Raw genomic sequence first — 15724 nt, 5'->3', positions numbered from 1 at the left:
TTTGGGGAAAATGTTTTGTTGATGAAAACTGTTATTGTCCTGTCATTTTGTAATTGAACCTCTATACCAAATAACCACGCACCCCTCAAGTACCCTATTTCTCACCGTCCATAGACACAAATCCTCCAGGACATGAACAAACGTACACCACAACCATGTTTATTCCAGTTCACACAGCTACAAAGGTTTCTGCGTTGCCTTCATGTACATGTACTGTTTCTTGTTTGCTGTGAGTGATTGAGTAGAGCTTTACGCATCCTTTAGCAATATTCCAGATATGGACTCCACACAATGTACCGAAAGGGAGACTCGAACCAAGGTCTTCGCCTTGACGGGCGAACGCTTTAACCACTGGGCTACTCCATCGCCCTTGTTTGTTGTGAGTTAGGTAAAGTGGCTTGTAATTCACGCATAGTGTTATCCGATGGTCATTCTATCAACAACTAGTTTGTCCATGTTCATGTCGGACTGTTGATATGTGTTAATGTCAGCTACATAGACCGACATATTCCTGTAAAGCGAATGTTGTGACAGAAAAAAAAAATTTTCTTGCTAATAACTGATCAGGTTTGAATCAGGATATTAGTCTAAGATCCATTGAGCCTTCGGCTCCATATTACTTGTAAGGGTAACTGTATTGAGTGTGAGTTTAGTTTTACGCCGCTTTTTAAGCAATATTCCAGCAATATGACGGCGGGGGTCACCACAAATGGGCTTCACACAATGTACCCATGTTGGGAATCGAACCCGGGTCTTCGGCGTGACAAGCGAACGCTTTAACCACTAGGCTACCCGACCGCCCCGGTAACTATATTGGATTGTGTGTCATGTGTTGTTGATCACTCTAGATCAACGTAGGGGATTTACTTGGCATAGCGAGTACTTACTCACTCATACATTCACGCAATAAAACTCATACTTTCGTAACCCTTGATGATCCGTGTTAGAAAAGGCTAGCTATTCTCGAAACGTTCGTAGCCCTACGAACTTCTTAAGCCCACCTTTAACACATTGGCTACGATCAAAGTTAAGACTTCTTAGGGCTACGAACGTTTCGAGAATAAGAGCGGGTGACTTGGTTGATGGCAAAACCTACTCACGCACGCACTCACGCACTCGCGCACTCACGCACTCGCGGCATTAACACAAGCCCATTATACAAAACACCATTTAATATCTCCATCAAACACGTTTGTCTTTGTTTCTTCAAGAGGAAAAAAGAAAGAGTAAATGATTTTACGCCACATTGCTAATATTTTAGGAATAACTCAGGGCAACACCCGAAATGGCTCCACACAACTTCGACCCCAGAAAACAAACTGCGTCTATCTGGAGACGTAATGACTGAATAACAGATGTCAAAGATCAACTCACAAATAATGAAAGGGCCGTAATACCAAACTCATGCTTCCGTAACCCTTGAAGATCAGGTTAGAACTGATCTACAACAACCCATACTTGTCATAAGAGGCGACTTGCTAGAGCGGGGGACTTGGTTCGTAAATGCGATGCTCAGTGTGTTAATCACTGGATCGTCTGGTAAAGCAGGCTCGATTTTTAACAGACCGCCGCTATGCGGTTGGAATACTGCGTGAAGCAACAAAACATCCAACCAGGCATTCGTTAGATTTCAGTGCCAAAACAAATGTGAAATCCTTGCTTGATACTGCGCGATGGCCAGTGCTGGTAAGCAAGGCACCAGCGGACAATTTGGCGGTAACACTAAGCACGACTGTTGTACTATAAATCTAAGAGAAGCACATATACATATCAAGTCAAAGCCAAAGTCTTTCTTTTTAGTATCCACACACCACTGGATATTTTAGCTTACATGAAAAATGGATGGTTTTAAGAGAGAGTTTTGTAGTACAATATTCATGAAACATTTTCAACAAATGTCAAGTGTAACTTTTCTACTTGCTGGTGACACAAATACACCTAGATTACGCCGAGCGATTGATTCAAATCAGTCCAACGATACATCTGATCTGGTCTGAGACCTCTTCCGACTTGTCTACATTGTTTCAAGATAAGTAATCATGAAATATTCATAGTGCATAAGTTATTAAAATCGTATCGTGTTCATGAATTATTTGAAACGAAAATGATCGCTTTGCCATTTCATGACGGTTCATTTTTACGAGTTATGAAAATGAAATATACTATCTGCGTAACGACTGAACTTAATATTGATTCTTTGTAAAAAAAAAGTATTGACACGTTTTGCAGTCCATTTATTGCTTTATAAGAACACTTTTTCAACCAGATGTCTGATAAACAAAATACTTACCTACGACGAAAGTTATTATTTGCTATGTAACATAAAGCAGATAAGCATATCTGATGCAATGGATAGACAGTCACCTCGGTTCTGCATTTCTATATCTCGTTACAAACCTTTTCTCACATTTTGTTTTTAAATCATTGAAACAATCATTGAAACAATATTCTATTGGACGAAAACGTCTTATCACTTCATCACTCAAATTCTATAGGGTACCATAGTGGTTTGTTTGTTTGTTTGTTCGTCACGCCGAAGACCCGGGTTCAATTCCAAACATTGGTACAATACGTGAAGCCCATCTCTGTGATATTACTGAAATCGATCTGAATACGGCATAAAACTATACTCACTCACATCCCATATTAAACATGTAAATTCAAAGATTACACTTCCAATGTATTAATAAACTGGAATCACGTGACTTTCACATTTCACAACTAAACCATATCGTAAATTTTGGAGGTGAAATAACTAGGGCTGAAACGATGCATCGAAATATCGATGCAATTATTGAGTCTGGAAGCAATTAATCGATGGAAGAAACGATAGAATGTGTGACTATCTATAACTGACTTTTCTTGATAAATGCGCAGCGCAAAATAAGGATGCATGGGTGCAGGCTTTCAGCTTCATTGTGTTCATGCATTAAATGTTTACTAGATCTGTATTTCACGTTTTTCGTCAGTTGTTACTGACGAATCAAAATACTTCGGTTTGCTTGGGTTATTTTTTTATACACATTCAACTGGGAAATGACTTCAAATGAGACAATTCAAGGAGAGAGAAAAACTAATGCAGTAGCTTTGCAATAGATGGTCTCAATAGCTTGTTGCAAAAGACTATCCCTATCGCAATAGCTTGTTGCAAAAGACTATCCCTATCGCAATAGCTGTTCCCCCTCAATTGCCACCTATAGAAATAGCGTATTTTATTCAGGAATCATTCAAACCATTTACTCAAAATCAGCTGCAATGTGCAAGAAACAACAAATTCATGTTTTTGAGAGTGACTGACTGGCACTGAAAGTTGACAGCGATGAAAGTTGTCCGAATTGTTGTAACGATTTAAAGCAATTCCATATGAATGAGTAGAAATATTTATTGAGATTAATAAAATAAAGAGCTTACATACTTTTGCTAAACACATTTGAACTGTACACACCAGAAACAAACATGAACAAAATGTGTTTGTGACATTTATGCTTTACTTGTTGCATAAATTAATAGAACAAGAACCACAAGACAATGACCTTCGGAAAAAGATACAGTTTTCAAACGATGAATAATACATTGTAGCTTCCTTATAGGAAGATGTATCAATATGTCAGTCGTGCTATACTTGTTGGGTATAATTTGATCAGTTTTCCTGCAATCAAAGAATCCCTACAACTATAACTAAAAAAGAGTTTTTCAAAATGCTCGAACACATACGCAGCTGTCTGAAGTAATATTTACAGTGATACCTTCGACTTTCTGCAACCTATTCATTTTCTTCAACATTCAGAGGATTCCACGACTGTCTGCAACTATGCATAAAACATATGCGGTTTTCAAAACTTGCAAACACATAAACTGCTGTCTGCAGCAATATTTACAGAGATACCTGCAACCGTCTGCAACAATTTGTTCACTTTCTTCGACCATTCATAAGAATTCCGTAACTGTCAGCACCTTTACACCAATTTACCATTTCTTATAAACCCCAGGTTTCACAACACTCTCGTAAGCCGAAGATGTCGTAACTTTTCTCGTAACATTCGTACCTGCTATACTGTAATATTGGAAGTAGGAATGCTACGAGAAAAGTTACGAGACCTTAGGCTTACGAGAGTTTTGTGAAAGGGGATCTCGTAACTTTTCTCATAGCATTCGTATTTCCAGTGTTATAACAATCACTTACCCAAGTCGTAGCGCTACGAGAGTTTTTGTAAAACGGGGTCCTGCCTGGTATTTTAAAGATATGTGTGTCTGGCTGTTTACAACAATGCTTACAGGCTTAACCGTCACTTTGTACGGCAATATTTACAGATATGCCCTCGACACTGTACCACAATGTTTACAGAACTATCCGCGACACTGTATAACGATATGTAAAGAACTATCCGCGACAGTGAATGGCAATATTTACGCGAAAGTGTAACACAATATTTACAGAAACATCAGCGAGGGTATATGACAATATATACAGAAATACCCGTGAGAGTGCACGGCAATATTTACATACACACCTGCGGTTGCCTTAAATAGATATACATCGACGTATGTATCGATCAATATCTCATCACTTGGCTACGTTCACATATATTAGTAAAGGACCTCATATATATTTGTAAAGGGCCTTATGATATAAACATATATGTTCGCGACTGTCTTCTATATTTATATAAGTAAATCAGTGAATACGCGACCTCGGATAGAACAGGCCTTCAGTAACCCACGGTTGCCATAAAAGGCGACTATGCTTGTCGTAAGAAGCGACTTAGGGGATCAAGTGGTCAGGATCGCTGACTTGGTTGACACATGTCATCGGTTCCCAATTGCGTAGATGGATCTTCATGCTTTTGATCACTGGATTGTCTTGTTCAATCTCGATTATTTACAGACCGCCGCCATATAGTTGGTATGTTGCTGAGTGCGGCGGAAAACTACACTAAACTCACTCACTCACTATTAATATTCATAGATATCCACGACTGCCTGTTCTTGAATGAGCTATATTTAGACCCCGCCACAGACTAATAAAGATACGCAACCAATATCCGACCCCGACTGCTGTGGTGAATGAGAAAATGAAGACCAACGGCTATTGAAAATCGGCGCACCCCCGATCTTTGATGCGGTACGTAGGTATTACGCATTTCGCAACGTAAGATTAATTGACAGTGATACAATACATACACACATACACACACACACACACACTCACACACACACTCACACACACACACACACACACACACAGAGACATACACACACACACACATACATACATACATACATACATACATACATACATACATACATACATACATACATACATACATACATACATACATACATACATACATACATACATACATACATACATACATACATACATACATACGTGTGTGTGTCATTTTGTGCGTGATTTTTAAGTGTGTGATATTGTATGCGTGTGTGTGGTGTGTGTAAGAGAGAGAGAGAGAAAGAAATGGAGAGGGGGAGAGGGAGAGGGGGTAGGGAGAGAGAGAATAGTACTTGCAACATGTTAAACTTTGATCGGTTTCCACACTTCCGCTGCCGCAGACTCCCGCCGTAAATTCGTTATTTATTCTATTTCCTCCCAATGTAAATTATTCAAAACGAACCCGACGTATAATTGGAGTACCACGTAAATTATTCATAGCACACGTAAATTATTAATACGTTCAGTGGAAGGAATTGTTTTCTTTAATTACAACTGATATATTATTTATTCAGTTATTAATATTTGATATCGCAGTCGGGTGTCAGTAGAAAACAGACGAAATATAGTTTAGCGGTCGTGCTTCGAACGATTCGCTATTGGTAGCCTGTTCATAAGTAAACATGTTCATGTTTGTTTGTGTGTTGTTGGCTTCGGTCAATCTGATCAATTTCCGGTATGTGACAAGTTTACCATGGTTCAAGTCGATCTCTCAACTCAAAGTATTACCGTCGACACTACTAATCGATAAATGTCACGAGTTTTAATGTTAGGCCTAATTGCTATGGTCCCAATCGTGAGTTTGTAGCCATTAGTCAAAAGCTATCAAAGATTGGTATCTATCGTGCCTTTGAAAATACTTTTTAATAATGTACTCCGCAATCGTTAAACGGGGGATATTAATATATGATATAAACTATTCATTATAATGGCCGATACAAATAGCATGTACACAATCATTTCAAGTGCATGTTTCAACTGGGGTGATGTGCAGCTTGGCCTGTGATTAAGTTAAAATCCCCACCATCTTGGGGGCCTATCGTTGAATAAGTTCCACGCTACAGGTAGACGAATAAATCACAAGACAAACGCCAAAAGCTGGCGGCGGTATAGTGATCAAAGGGTGTGGGGTATTGTCATGATGTCAGAAGTCTTTAAGGGTTCTTTTTTCGTTTTTTAAGCCGCAGGCAACAATATTAGAATTCCCAGTTTATCACAGCAGGATAAAAACAAATGTGTCTGGATGAGAGAAAGTAATGTCTCGCATTTACGAACAGCGTTACACACTATCAAACACGGCACCATGCCCGACCATTAAATTTCGTTTAGTAGGATTATGTAACAAAGTTCTGGAGTGTATTCAAAGTAGAGACCGACTCACAAGCTGTGCAGAGAGTCCCCAAGCGGATACACGCAATAAGATCTATCTCTACCTCATTACAACGTTTATCGACAAACCACACATTAACAAACAACAAAGAAAGGCTCACGCAGTCACAAACCACATCGAGAATCCAGGCCACACAACTGTCACTCACAACAGAGACTGCCACATCATTGACAGATCTTCCCAGTGTCACATCACTGACAGATCTTCCCTCTGTCACACTGTCACAATATGGGGAGGCCTTCCCTTGTCAAAATCATCCACTGTCACACAGAACGAAGACAAAACCAACCAACTGTCACACATATCATTGACAGAACTATCCCGCTGTCGCACACATCATAGACAGACCACCCCACTGTCACACAGAACACAGACAAAACAACTTCCCAGTCACACAGAACATAGACAAAAAACACTCCACAGTCTCTCTCTCTCTCTCTCACACACACACACACACACACACACACACACACACACACACACACAACACAGACAAAACCACCCCTCTGTCACATACAACAAAAACAAAACCACCCCTCTCTCACACACAACATAGAAAAAACACCTCAACCCCATAGACAAAACTACCTTCCTGTCACACACAACATTGACAAAACCACCCCACTGTCACACAACATAGACAAATCCACCTTCCTGTCACACATAACATAGACAAATCCTGCACACTGTCACACATAACATAGACAAACCCACCACACTGCCACACACAACAGACAAACCATGCCACACTGCCACACACAACAGACAAACCATGCCACACTGCCACACACAACAGACAAACCATGCCACACTGCCACACACAACAGACAAACCATGCCACACTGCCACACACAACAGACAAACCATGCCACCCGACTGTCATTGGCAATGTACTTTATTTATGTTTATTTCAAGCGGATAAGATTCGAGGATTATTTGTATACGTGTGGATGAGACCTTAGTGTCAGTTTCATCACACAAGCATAGTTAAACAACACTGGACAAATTCACACGGTTACAATCGCATCTAAAAACGTTATTTTGTCTGTGAAGACAGATCTATTAAAATAGATCTTCATACAAAGAAAAACCTGTATCACATATATCTGCAATAGCAAAATAAACTGTCTTGTATATTATGAAGTATGGACAGTGTCTTGGGTCTTATCACTATTATAAAGAATATATCAATATCACAAATACGAGTTCCAGTCAAAAGTAAACAATAATTATGCACCATAGGAGATATGCTTAACATAATACTGAAACGGTTTTCATATGCATGTGCTGATGGTAAAAAGAAATATCCCACTCATTTTGAATTTTGAACACCAGTGAAAGAAAGACATAGACAAACATATTTAGCAAAACCAGTGTATCCAAGTGTTTTAATGTATTGCAACCTAACAAACAAAACCAAACAAACAATGAACCACTAAGAGAAAGGGTTGAACACCGCTAGGCCCCAAAAAGATATTTTCGACCTTTCCCAATGCCTAAAATCATTTCATGGACCTTCATCGTACTAATGACGTCATGTGATTTTCTAGCTGATTTGTGTTTTCTAGTAGGCACTGATGGTTTGTACTCTTGGTTCTTAGATGGATTATTTCGAAAACTCATTCGTGGAATTTTACCAGTTTTTCGCCAAACCAACATGTAGTCAGCAAGAATCTACAATTCGAACCCACGATCCTCAAATCCTGTTATAACTACGGGACGCAACTCGTCACGTATGAGCCACGACTTGACACACCTACAGTCTTTCCGCACGGTAATTTACAAATTCTTTGTTAACGTCACTCGTTTAGTACAAGACATCCCTTTGTATTTCTTTAATGTGAATTTCACCATCGTTTCAAATTTCGTGAATCATATATTAAAAGGAATGTGTGTGTGTGTGAGAGAGAGAGAGTGAGAGAGAGAGAGAGAATTTGGGATCAGCTTTAACAGTAAACAATAAATGTATATTGAATGTGTTTTCATTGTCTACCAATAATATTGTTACAAAACGTACAAACAATTTGTACCATGACGAAGAGAATTTTATGGATGTCAACCTCTTTATCGGGAGAGTACCTACATCCTTCTCCTAATAATGGAGTAAGTACATACTCCGAAACGTTGTGATAAAGAACATAACATCCACATAACGCTCTTACATGCGTGTATCGATTCTAAATGCCGTTCAAAGACCTGGTACATATACAACTGCCATTTTCATGAATACATGTTATTAAGCATATTATCGTTCTGACATGGACAGGGGGTCATAAACATATTCATATACATCTTGCAACTTATCTTGCCAACACACAATGTTTAGTAATGTCACACTGGAGTTATATAAACCATTGTTCTAAATCTGTACATAGGGACCCCTTGAGATTTCGACTGGAAAAAGTGGGGGTGGGGGGGATGGGGGTGGGGAGGGGCAAATGAGTGGGTGTCTCCCAGTTGTTAAATCCCCTTCACAAGACCGAATGTCTCGAATTCCCATCCGATCTCCCCTATCTGTCCATGCTTTGCTCTGGGGAACTGGCTCCCGGGCGGGCTCCGGTTCAGGTACGACACATTGTTCGTCATCTCCATCGACCGGGCGCCAATGCCAACAGACTGGAAGTTGTTATGAACTTTGACCCGCTGATCTCGTAGTCCGCTGGGTCCTGGAAAAGAGTGAGTGAGTGGAGTTTTACGTCACCTTTAGCAATATTTAAGCAATATCACCAGAAATGGGTTTCACATATTGTGCCTATGTGTGGAATGGAACCCGGGTCCTAATAGTGATGAGCGAACGCTTTCACCACTGGACCCCACTAGATTATATGGTTGTAATTTGAAATAATTAAGACTGCACAAGACTGCAAAGGACAAAAGTTCAGGTTTAGAAAAAACTAGTGCAGCTGCCATTTGTGCAGGGTCCCGTAGAAAGGGGATTGGTGAGTATCACCTGAAGTCGCTGCAGATATTCCTCATAATTCATATATAGAGGTTGAGTTTGGGGCAGCCATCCATATCCACGAGTCTTACAACTTTTCCTCTCTTCATTTGGATTGTTTCTTAAATTTACCATCCTCCATCCCGAAACCCACAACCCACAAGCATATCTTCTATCATTTATGCATATTAGATGCTTTAGTCATTTGTATCACTCACTCACTCTCACTCACTCACCAACCCACTCACTAACTTTCTCATTTACCCACTCACTCTCCAACCCACTCATTAACGTGCTCACTCACTCACTCACTCACTCACTCACCAACCCAGTCACTAACTTGCTCACTGCATCACACTCATCCACTCCCTCACTTATTCAATCATTTACTTAGTCAACCACATACCAACTAAATCCCTCCCCCAACACCAACACCCACCCACACCCACCCACCCACACCCACACCCACCCACCACTAATCTTCACAGCATCAGCACCATCAGAACTTTTCAGAACTAACAACCGTATCGACTGATGTAGATCAATCAACAAGGTAAGTGTTATCCTTCCTTGGGGTTATTTCACATAGAAGGCCTTCGACTACTGACGTTTACGATCTAACCAAGGTCAAGAAACATTCGCAAACTCTTAAATTCTTAAACTTTCTTATTCCTCCCTTTACACTTGTGAATCTTGCAGAATACACGGATCAAAGACTAGACGTCTACAAGACATAACACACAACAGTTCACTGAGAGTGAATGTATCGACCGAGGTGCATTAACTATTTAATCTACATCTGCAATAAGCACTGAAATGTTGAACAAAGGCTTCTTGGATGATTGCAGCTCAATATTTACTGCAGTATGCTTACACTAATGACCCATTCAACTTGTCAGAAAGCGTGTATCCTGTTATTGTTAATAATTAAATTCCCCACAGTCGGTGAGATCTAAATAGCATTACTTGCCGCAAATCGTCTCTATTGATATGGGCTTGTCGCTTGTAATTCAGTCAAGTATGGTATTTGAAAAGTACATGGGAGACTATAAAGTCGTCCTTGACAGAACTGTAAATATATATATGACTACGTTTGTTTAATAGAGAAACGAGGCACATGGTGTAAACGAGAAGTTGATTTAACTTCAAACAAATGAAAATCGTGCGAAGATGCAGATGACTCAACCGACGTCCAGACTATCCGATATTCTCGAGCGATTTAAAAAATGATTATTCTTCAACACATAGACATTAATAGGCAAATCCAATGTATTCAATGTATTTGCACCATCGAGGTTTACGGGTGAGTTACATGATTTTGATTGCATGCTGCTAATTTGAGGGGAGTAATCGTCAAGCGATCTACCTGCCGTCATGTTGTGAGGCTGGTAACGCAATAGGTATAAATAGTAATCCTACGTTGTGTGTTTCACATTCTACATCTTGCATTCTTCCTTGCCTGTCTAATCCGTCTCCCATATCTGACGTTCCACCCTGCCCTCCACACCTCACACCCAACGTTCCACGCGACATGGTCTACTCTCTACGCTCCACACCCCACATCCCACTCACCACACCCAACTCTCCGCTCTCCGCTCTCCGCTCTCCACTGTCCACACCCAACGCTCCGCTCTAAAATTTCCACGCTCGACGCCCTACGGTCCGCTCTCCTCATTCCTGTCTCCACACCCCACCCTCCACTCTCAACTCTTCTCTCTCCAAACCTCACACTGTCACTCTTTTCACTCTCCTCTTGCCGAGCTCCAAGGTCCACACACCCCACTCCGCTCTCCACTCTCTTCTCTCCACGCTCCACACGCCACACGCCACGCTCCCCACGACCCACGGAACACGCCACACACTTCACCAAAACAAAAGCTGTGTTTGATCCCACCACCCCATGGACTGGTCACATTTGTAAATTGTTGGTTGTACTGCCAACATACGTACCTGTAAACATGACAGGCCCACTGAATGGGGCCCACGACTGATGAGCAGGGAGGGGCGCTGACGAGTCGCTTGCCGTGCTCTGTGTGCTGACGCTAGACATACGTCGCCCGGACATCTCACGAAGTTCTTTCTGCAGAGCAAAAATATCAATCAGACTGTGTCAAATTGATTCTTTGTTCCTTGTAATTTCTCATTGGCGAAATCCAATTAAGTCCACGTGACTGGTATCTAGTTATTGCTGTTTGAACCACTAAATATGGCTGATCATGTTTAACCGCTCGTAACATTCAATGGCGTTTGTTACGGAAGAAAACGCAAACATACAAGTATATTAACATCGTACTGGCTGCAGAATTGGTTGTTGTTTAATGCTTCACTCAACAACACTCAGCGGTCTATAAACCCAGTGATCATCAGCATGAGCATCGATCAACGCTGCTGGGATACGATGACATGTGACAACCAAGTCAGCGAGCCTGACCCGTTAGTCGCCTTTTGCAACATGCACGGGTTACTGTGGACAAATTCTAACCCGGATTTTCACGGGTTGCCCGTTAGAAATGACTTCCATGTTGTGTACAAGTGTCATACTCCTGTCGGTGTGTTCTAGCAATCAAGGTGGCAGTGGGGTAGGCTAGTGGTTAATGTGTTAGCCTTGACAGAACCCGGGTTCGATTCTCCACAAGGACACAGTATGTGAAGGCCATTCCACCATCGTGATATTGATGGGATATTGTTAGAAGTCAACTCTCTCACTCTCCAGGTATATAGATTTCCTGGTCTGGTAGCAGATTTCTACTTGTCAATAAGTTATTTCTTTTCCGAGCATTGACCGATGCTCCCAAACCGGATCCGGAGTAGTCGTCCAACTGGACCCAAAACGTCCTCACTCACTTGATACTCTATAGGTCAAGACGTGTAGTTAACACAGATTTGTTGTTTGACTAGGTATTGTTTGACACATGTTGGTCGTGTGTGTGTGTGTGCGTACGTGCGTGAGCGTGTTGATCCCACTTTACCCTACACGTTGTCATACAAGTTACTTGTACACACTACATATTGCACGAACTCAATCTCTTTGATAATGTGCCAAAGTAGACCATTTAATAATTGTTATTTATAAAACGATTTTATTCACGCACCTGTGCATGCTCAAGGCGCTAACACACAATATCCTCGATCAAACCAAGCGGCCTGCAAGGCGATAAAAGGTCAACAGTGATGCAATTTATCCCATCGGGTACCCATTCACCGCTAGATGGAAAGAAGCACTTCTGTAAGTCTCACGTTACTAGAGTGAGACCATGGGTCATGTGTTCTTTGTTGTGGAGAATGAGAGAAGTCCTAGAAACCCATGAGTCAAGCTGCCAAACATGGTCACCCATCCGAAGACTCTCCATGACCAGCGTCAAGTGATGTATGGGCTGAGCCCTGTGGACAAGACCGATGCAAGCAACCACGCTTTTATGAACGCTTAAGGTAAAACCGATTTCGCACTTCACAAGTAACTGTATATTCCATGAACTCAGGTAACTCCAATAATAGTACTCCCGAGATATATCTCTGAATATTTTATAACCATTAATTTCCATCATAGCTTCTGCTATAGATAAAAGACTAATGCAGCATAATACATACGATCACTTAAGATATATGTATGACATTCCTCATCGTATGCTAATATATAAAGCTATTATATTCCATTAAAGGTTAGCAGTAATGGAGAAAGGATGTCGTTTAGTATATAAAACATACCAGGTTGTACAATTTCTAAGTAACCCAAGTTTATGTATTTCATTTTCGATTAAGGAAGGCTAGTGCCATATAATTATATTATTAAGATATTACATGACATGGCATGATATGATCACATCTACATACAACATTTACACTGACATTTGATTTTTTTTAAGTTGGAAAATGGGGTTGGACATAAGTATTGGATTTATAAAGGCATTGAATAGTTTGTGGCGCTCGGTTGTCACACCTATTAACAGAAACATACTCGTAGGCATATACTCAATCATTAGAGAACAGAATGTTTATCCTTTATACAGGATAATTTTCATCGAAATGAAATATGAATGAGGTCTAAAACTTCAACAGACAACATAAATATAAAAAATAAACATATGCATTTGAAAAATATGCTGAACAGAAAAGAAACGCAATTTTCGGGAAGATTAAACATCATAAAATTAAGCGGTCATGTTTATGTCTTCTATTTAAACACTTGACAAAAACAGTCGTGTTTCTTTTGCTTTTAGGTATACTATATGTAGCACATTAGATCGTAATGACATAACACACGAATGGTTGTTGCCAACAGCAGTGGCTAACGTAGACAGGAGCAGTCATGTTCGTATGATACATGAACGCGATCGAATTAACAGTCGAGCTGTATCAAGTCTTTGAAGGGCATTTAGAAGTGAAATACATAAGAATGAAGATTTTATGGATATCAACGTCTTTATTATGAGTACACAACGTTTATTATGAGTACACAACGTCTATTATGAGTACACAACGTCTATTATGAGTACACAACGTTTATTATGAGTACACAACGTCTATTATGAGTACACAACGTCTATTATGAGTACACAACGTCTATTATGAGTACACAACGTTTATTATGGGCACACGTTTATTATGAGTACACAACGTCCATTATGAGTACACAACGTTTATTATGAGTACACAACGTCTACTATGAGTACACAACGTCTATTATGAGTACACAACGTCTATTACACAACGTTTATTATGAGTACACAACGTTTATTATGAGTACACAACGTCTATTATGAGTACACAACGTTTAGTATGAGTACACAACGTTTAGTATGAGTACACAACGTTTATTATGAGTACACAACGTCTATTATGAGTACACAACGTTTATTATGAGTACACAACGTCTATTATGAGCACACAACGTCTATTATGAGTACACAACGTCTATTATGAGTACACAACGTTTATTATGGGCACACGTTTATTATGAGTACACAACGTTTATTATGAGTACACAACGTCCATTATGAGTACACAACGTTTATTATGAGTACACAACGTCTACTATGAGTACACAACGTCTATTATGAGTACACAACGTCTATTACACAACGTTTATTATGAGTACACAACGTTTATTATGAGTACACAACGTCTATTATGAGTACACAACGTTTAGTATGAGTACACAACGTTTAGTATGAGTACACAACGTTTAGTATGAGTACACAACGTTTAGTATGAGTACACAACGTTTATTATGAGTACACAACGTCTATTATGAGCACACAACGTCTATTATGAGTACACAACGTCTATTATGAGTACACAACGTTTATTATGAGTACACAACGTCTATTATGAGTACACAACGTTTATTATGAGTACACAACGTCTATTATGAGTACACAACGTCTATTATGAGTACACAACGTGTATTATGAGTACACAACGTCTATTATGAGTACACAACGTCTATTATGAGTACACAACGTCTATTATGAGTACACAACGTCTGTTATGAGTACACAACGTCTGTTATGAGTACACAACGTCTATTATGAGTACACAACGTTTATTATGAGTACACAACGTCTATTATGAGTACACAACGTCTATTATGAGTACACAACGTTTATTATGAGTACACAACGTTTATTATGAGTACACAACGTCTATTATGAGTACACAACGTTTATTATGAGTACACAACGTCTATTATGAGTACACAACGTCTATTATGAGTACACAACGTGTATTATGAGTACACAACGTTTATTATGAGTACACAACGTCTATTATGAGTACACAACGTTTATTATGAGTACACAACGTCTATTATGAGTACACAACGTTTATTATGAGTACACAACGTCTATTATGAGTACACAACGTCTATTATGAGTACACAACGTTTATTTTGAGTACACAACGTCTATTATGAATACACAACGTCTATTATGAGTACACAACGTTTATTATGAGTACACAACGTTTATTATGAGTACACAACGTCTATTATGAGTACACAACGTCTATTATGAGTACACAACGTCTACTATGAGTACACAACGTTTATTATGAGTACACAACGTCTATTATGAGTACACAACGCTTATTATGAGTACACAACGTCTATTATGAGTACACAACGTTTATTTTGAGTACACAACGTTTATTATGAGTACACAACGTCTAT

The 15724-nt window shown here is 39.7% G+C and overlaps 1 protein-coding gene across 1 annotated transcript in view; it reads right to left on the bottom strand.

The window, feature by feature from the left end:
- Window positions 1-7497: 7497 nt before the first annotated feature.
- LOC137260761 (uncharacterized) overlaps window positions 7498-15724 on the bottom strand; it is a 40048-nt gene continuing 31821 nt past the window's right edge. Inside the window, exons 3-4 of the mRNA XM_067798337.1 lie at window positions 11509-11638; window positions 7498-9286 (exon numbers count right to left, since the gene is read on the bottom strand). Coding sequence (XP_067654438.1) covers window positions 9081-9286; window positions 11509-11638 — 336 coding nt within the window. The 3' untranslated portion in view covers window positions 7498-9080. The remainder of the gene's footprint in view (window positions 9287-11508; window positions 11639-15724) is intronic.

The sequence above is a fragment of the Haliotis asinina genome, chromosome 14 (genome assembly GCF_037392515.1).
Source record: "Haliotis asinina isolate JCU_RB_2024 chromosome 14, JCU_Hal_asi_v2, whole genome shotgun sequence".
NCBI classification, from domain to species: Eukaryota; Metazoa; Mollusca; class Gastropoda; order Lepetellida; family Haliotidae; genus Haliotis; species Haliotis asinina.
Note: the sequence above shows the minus strand (reverse complement) of the source record. Positions and strands in the feature narration are given on the sequence as shown.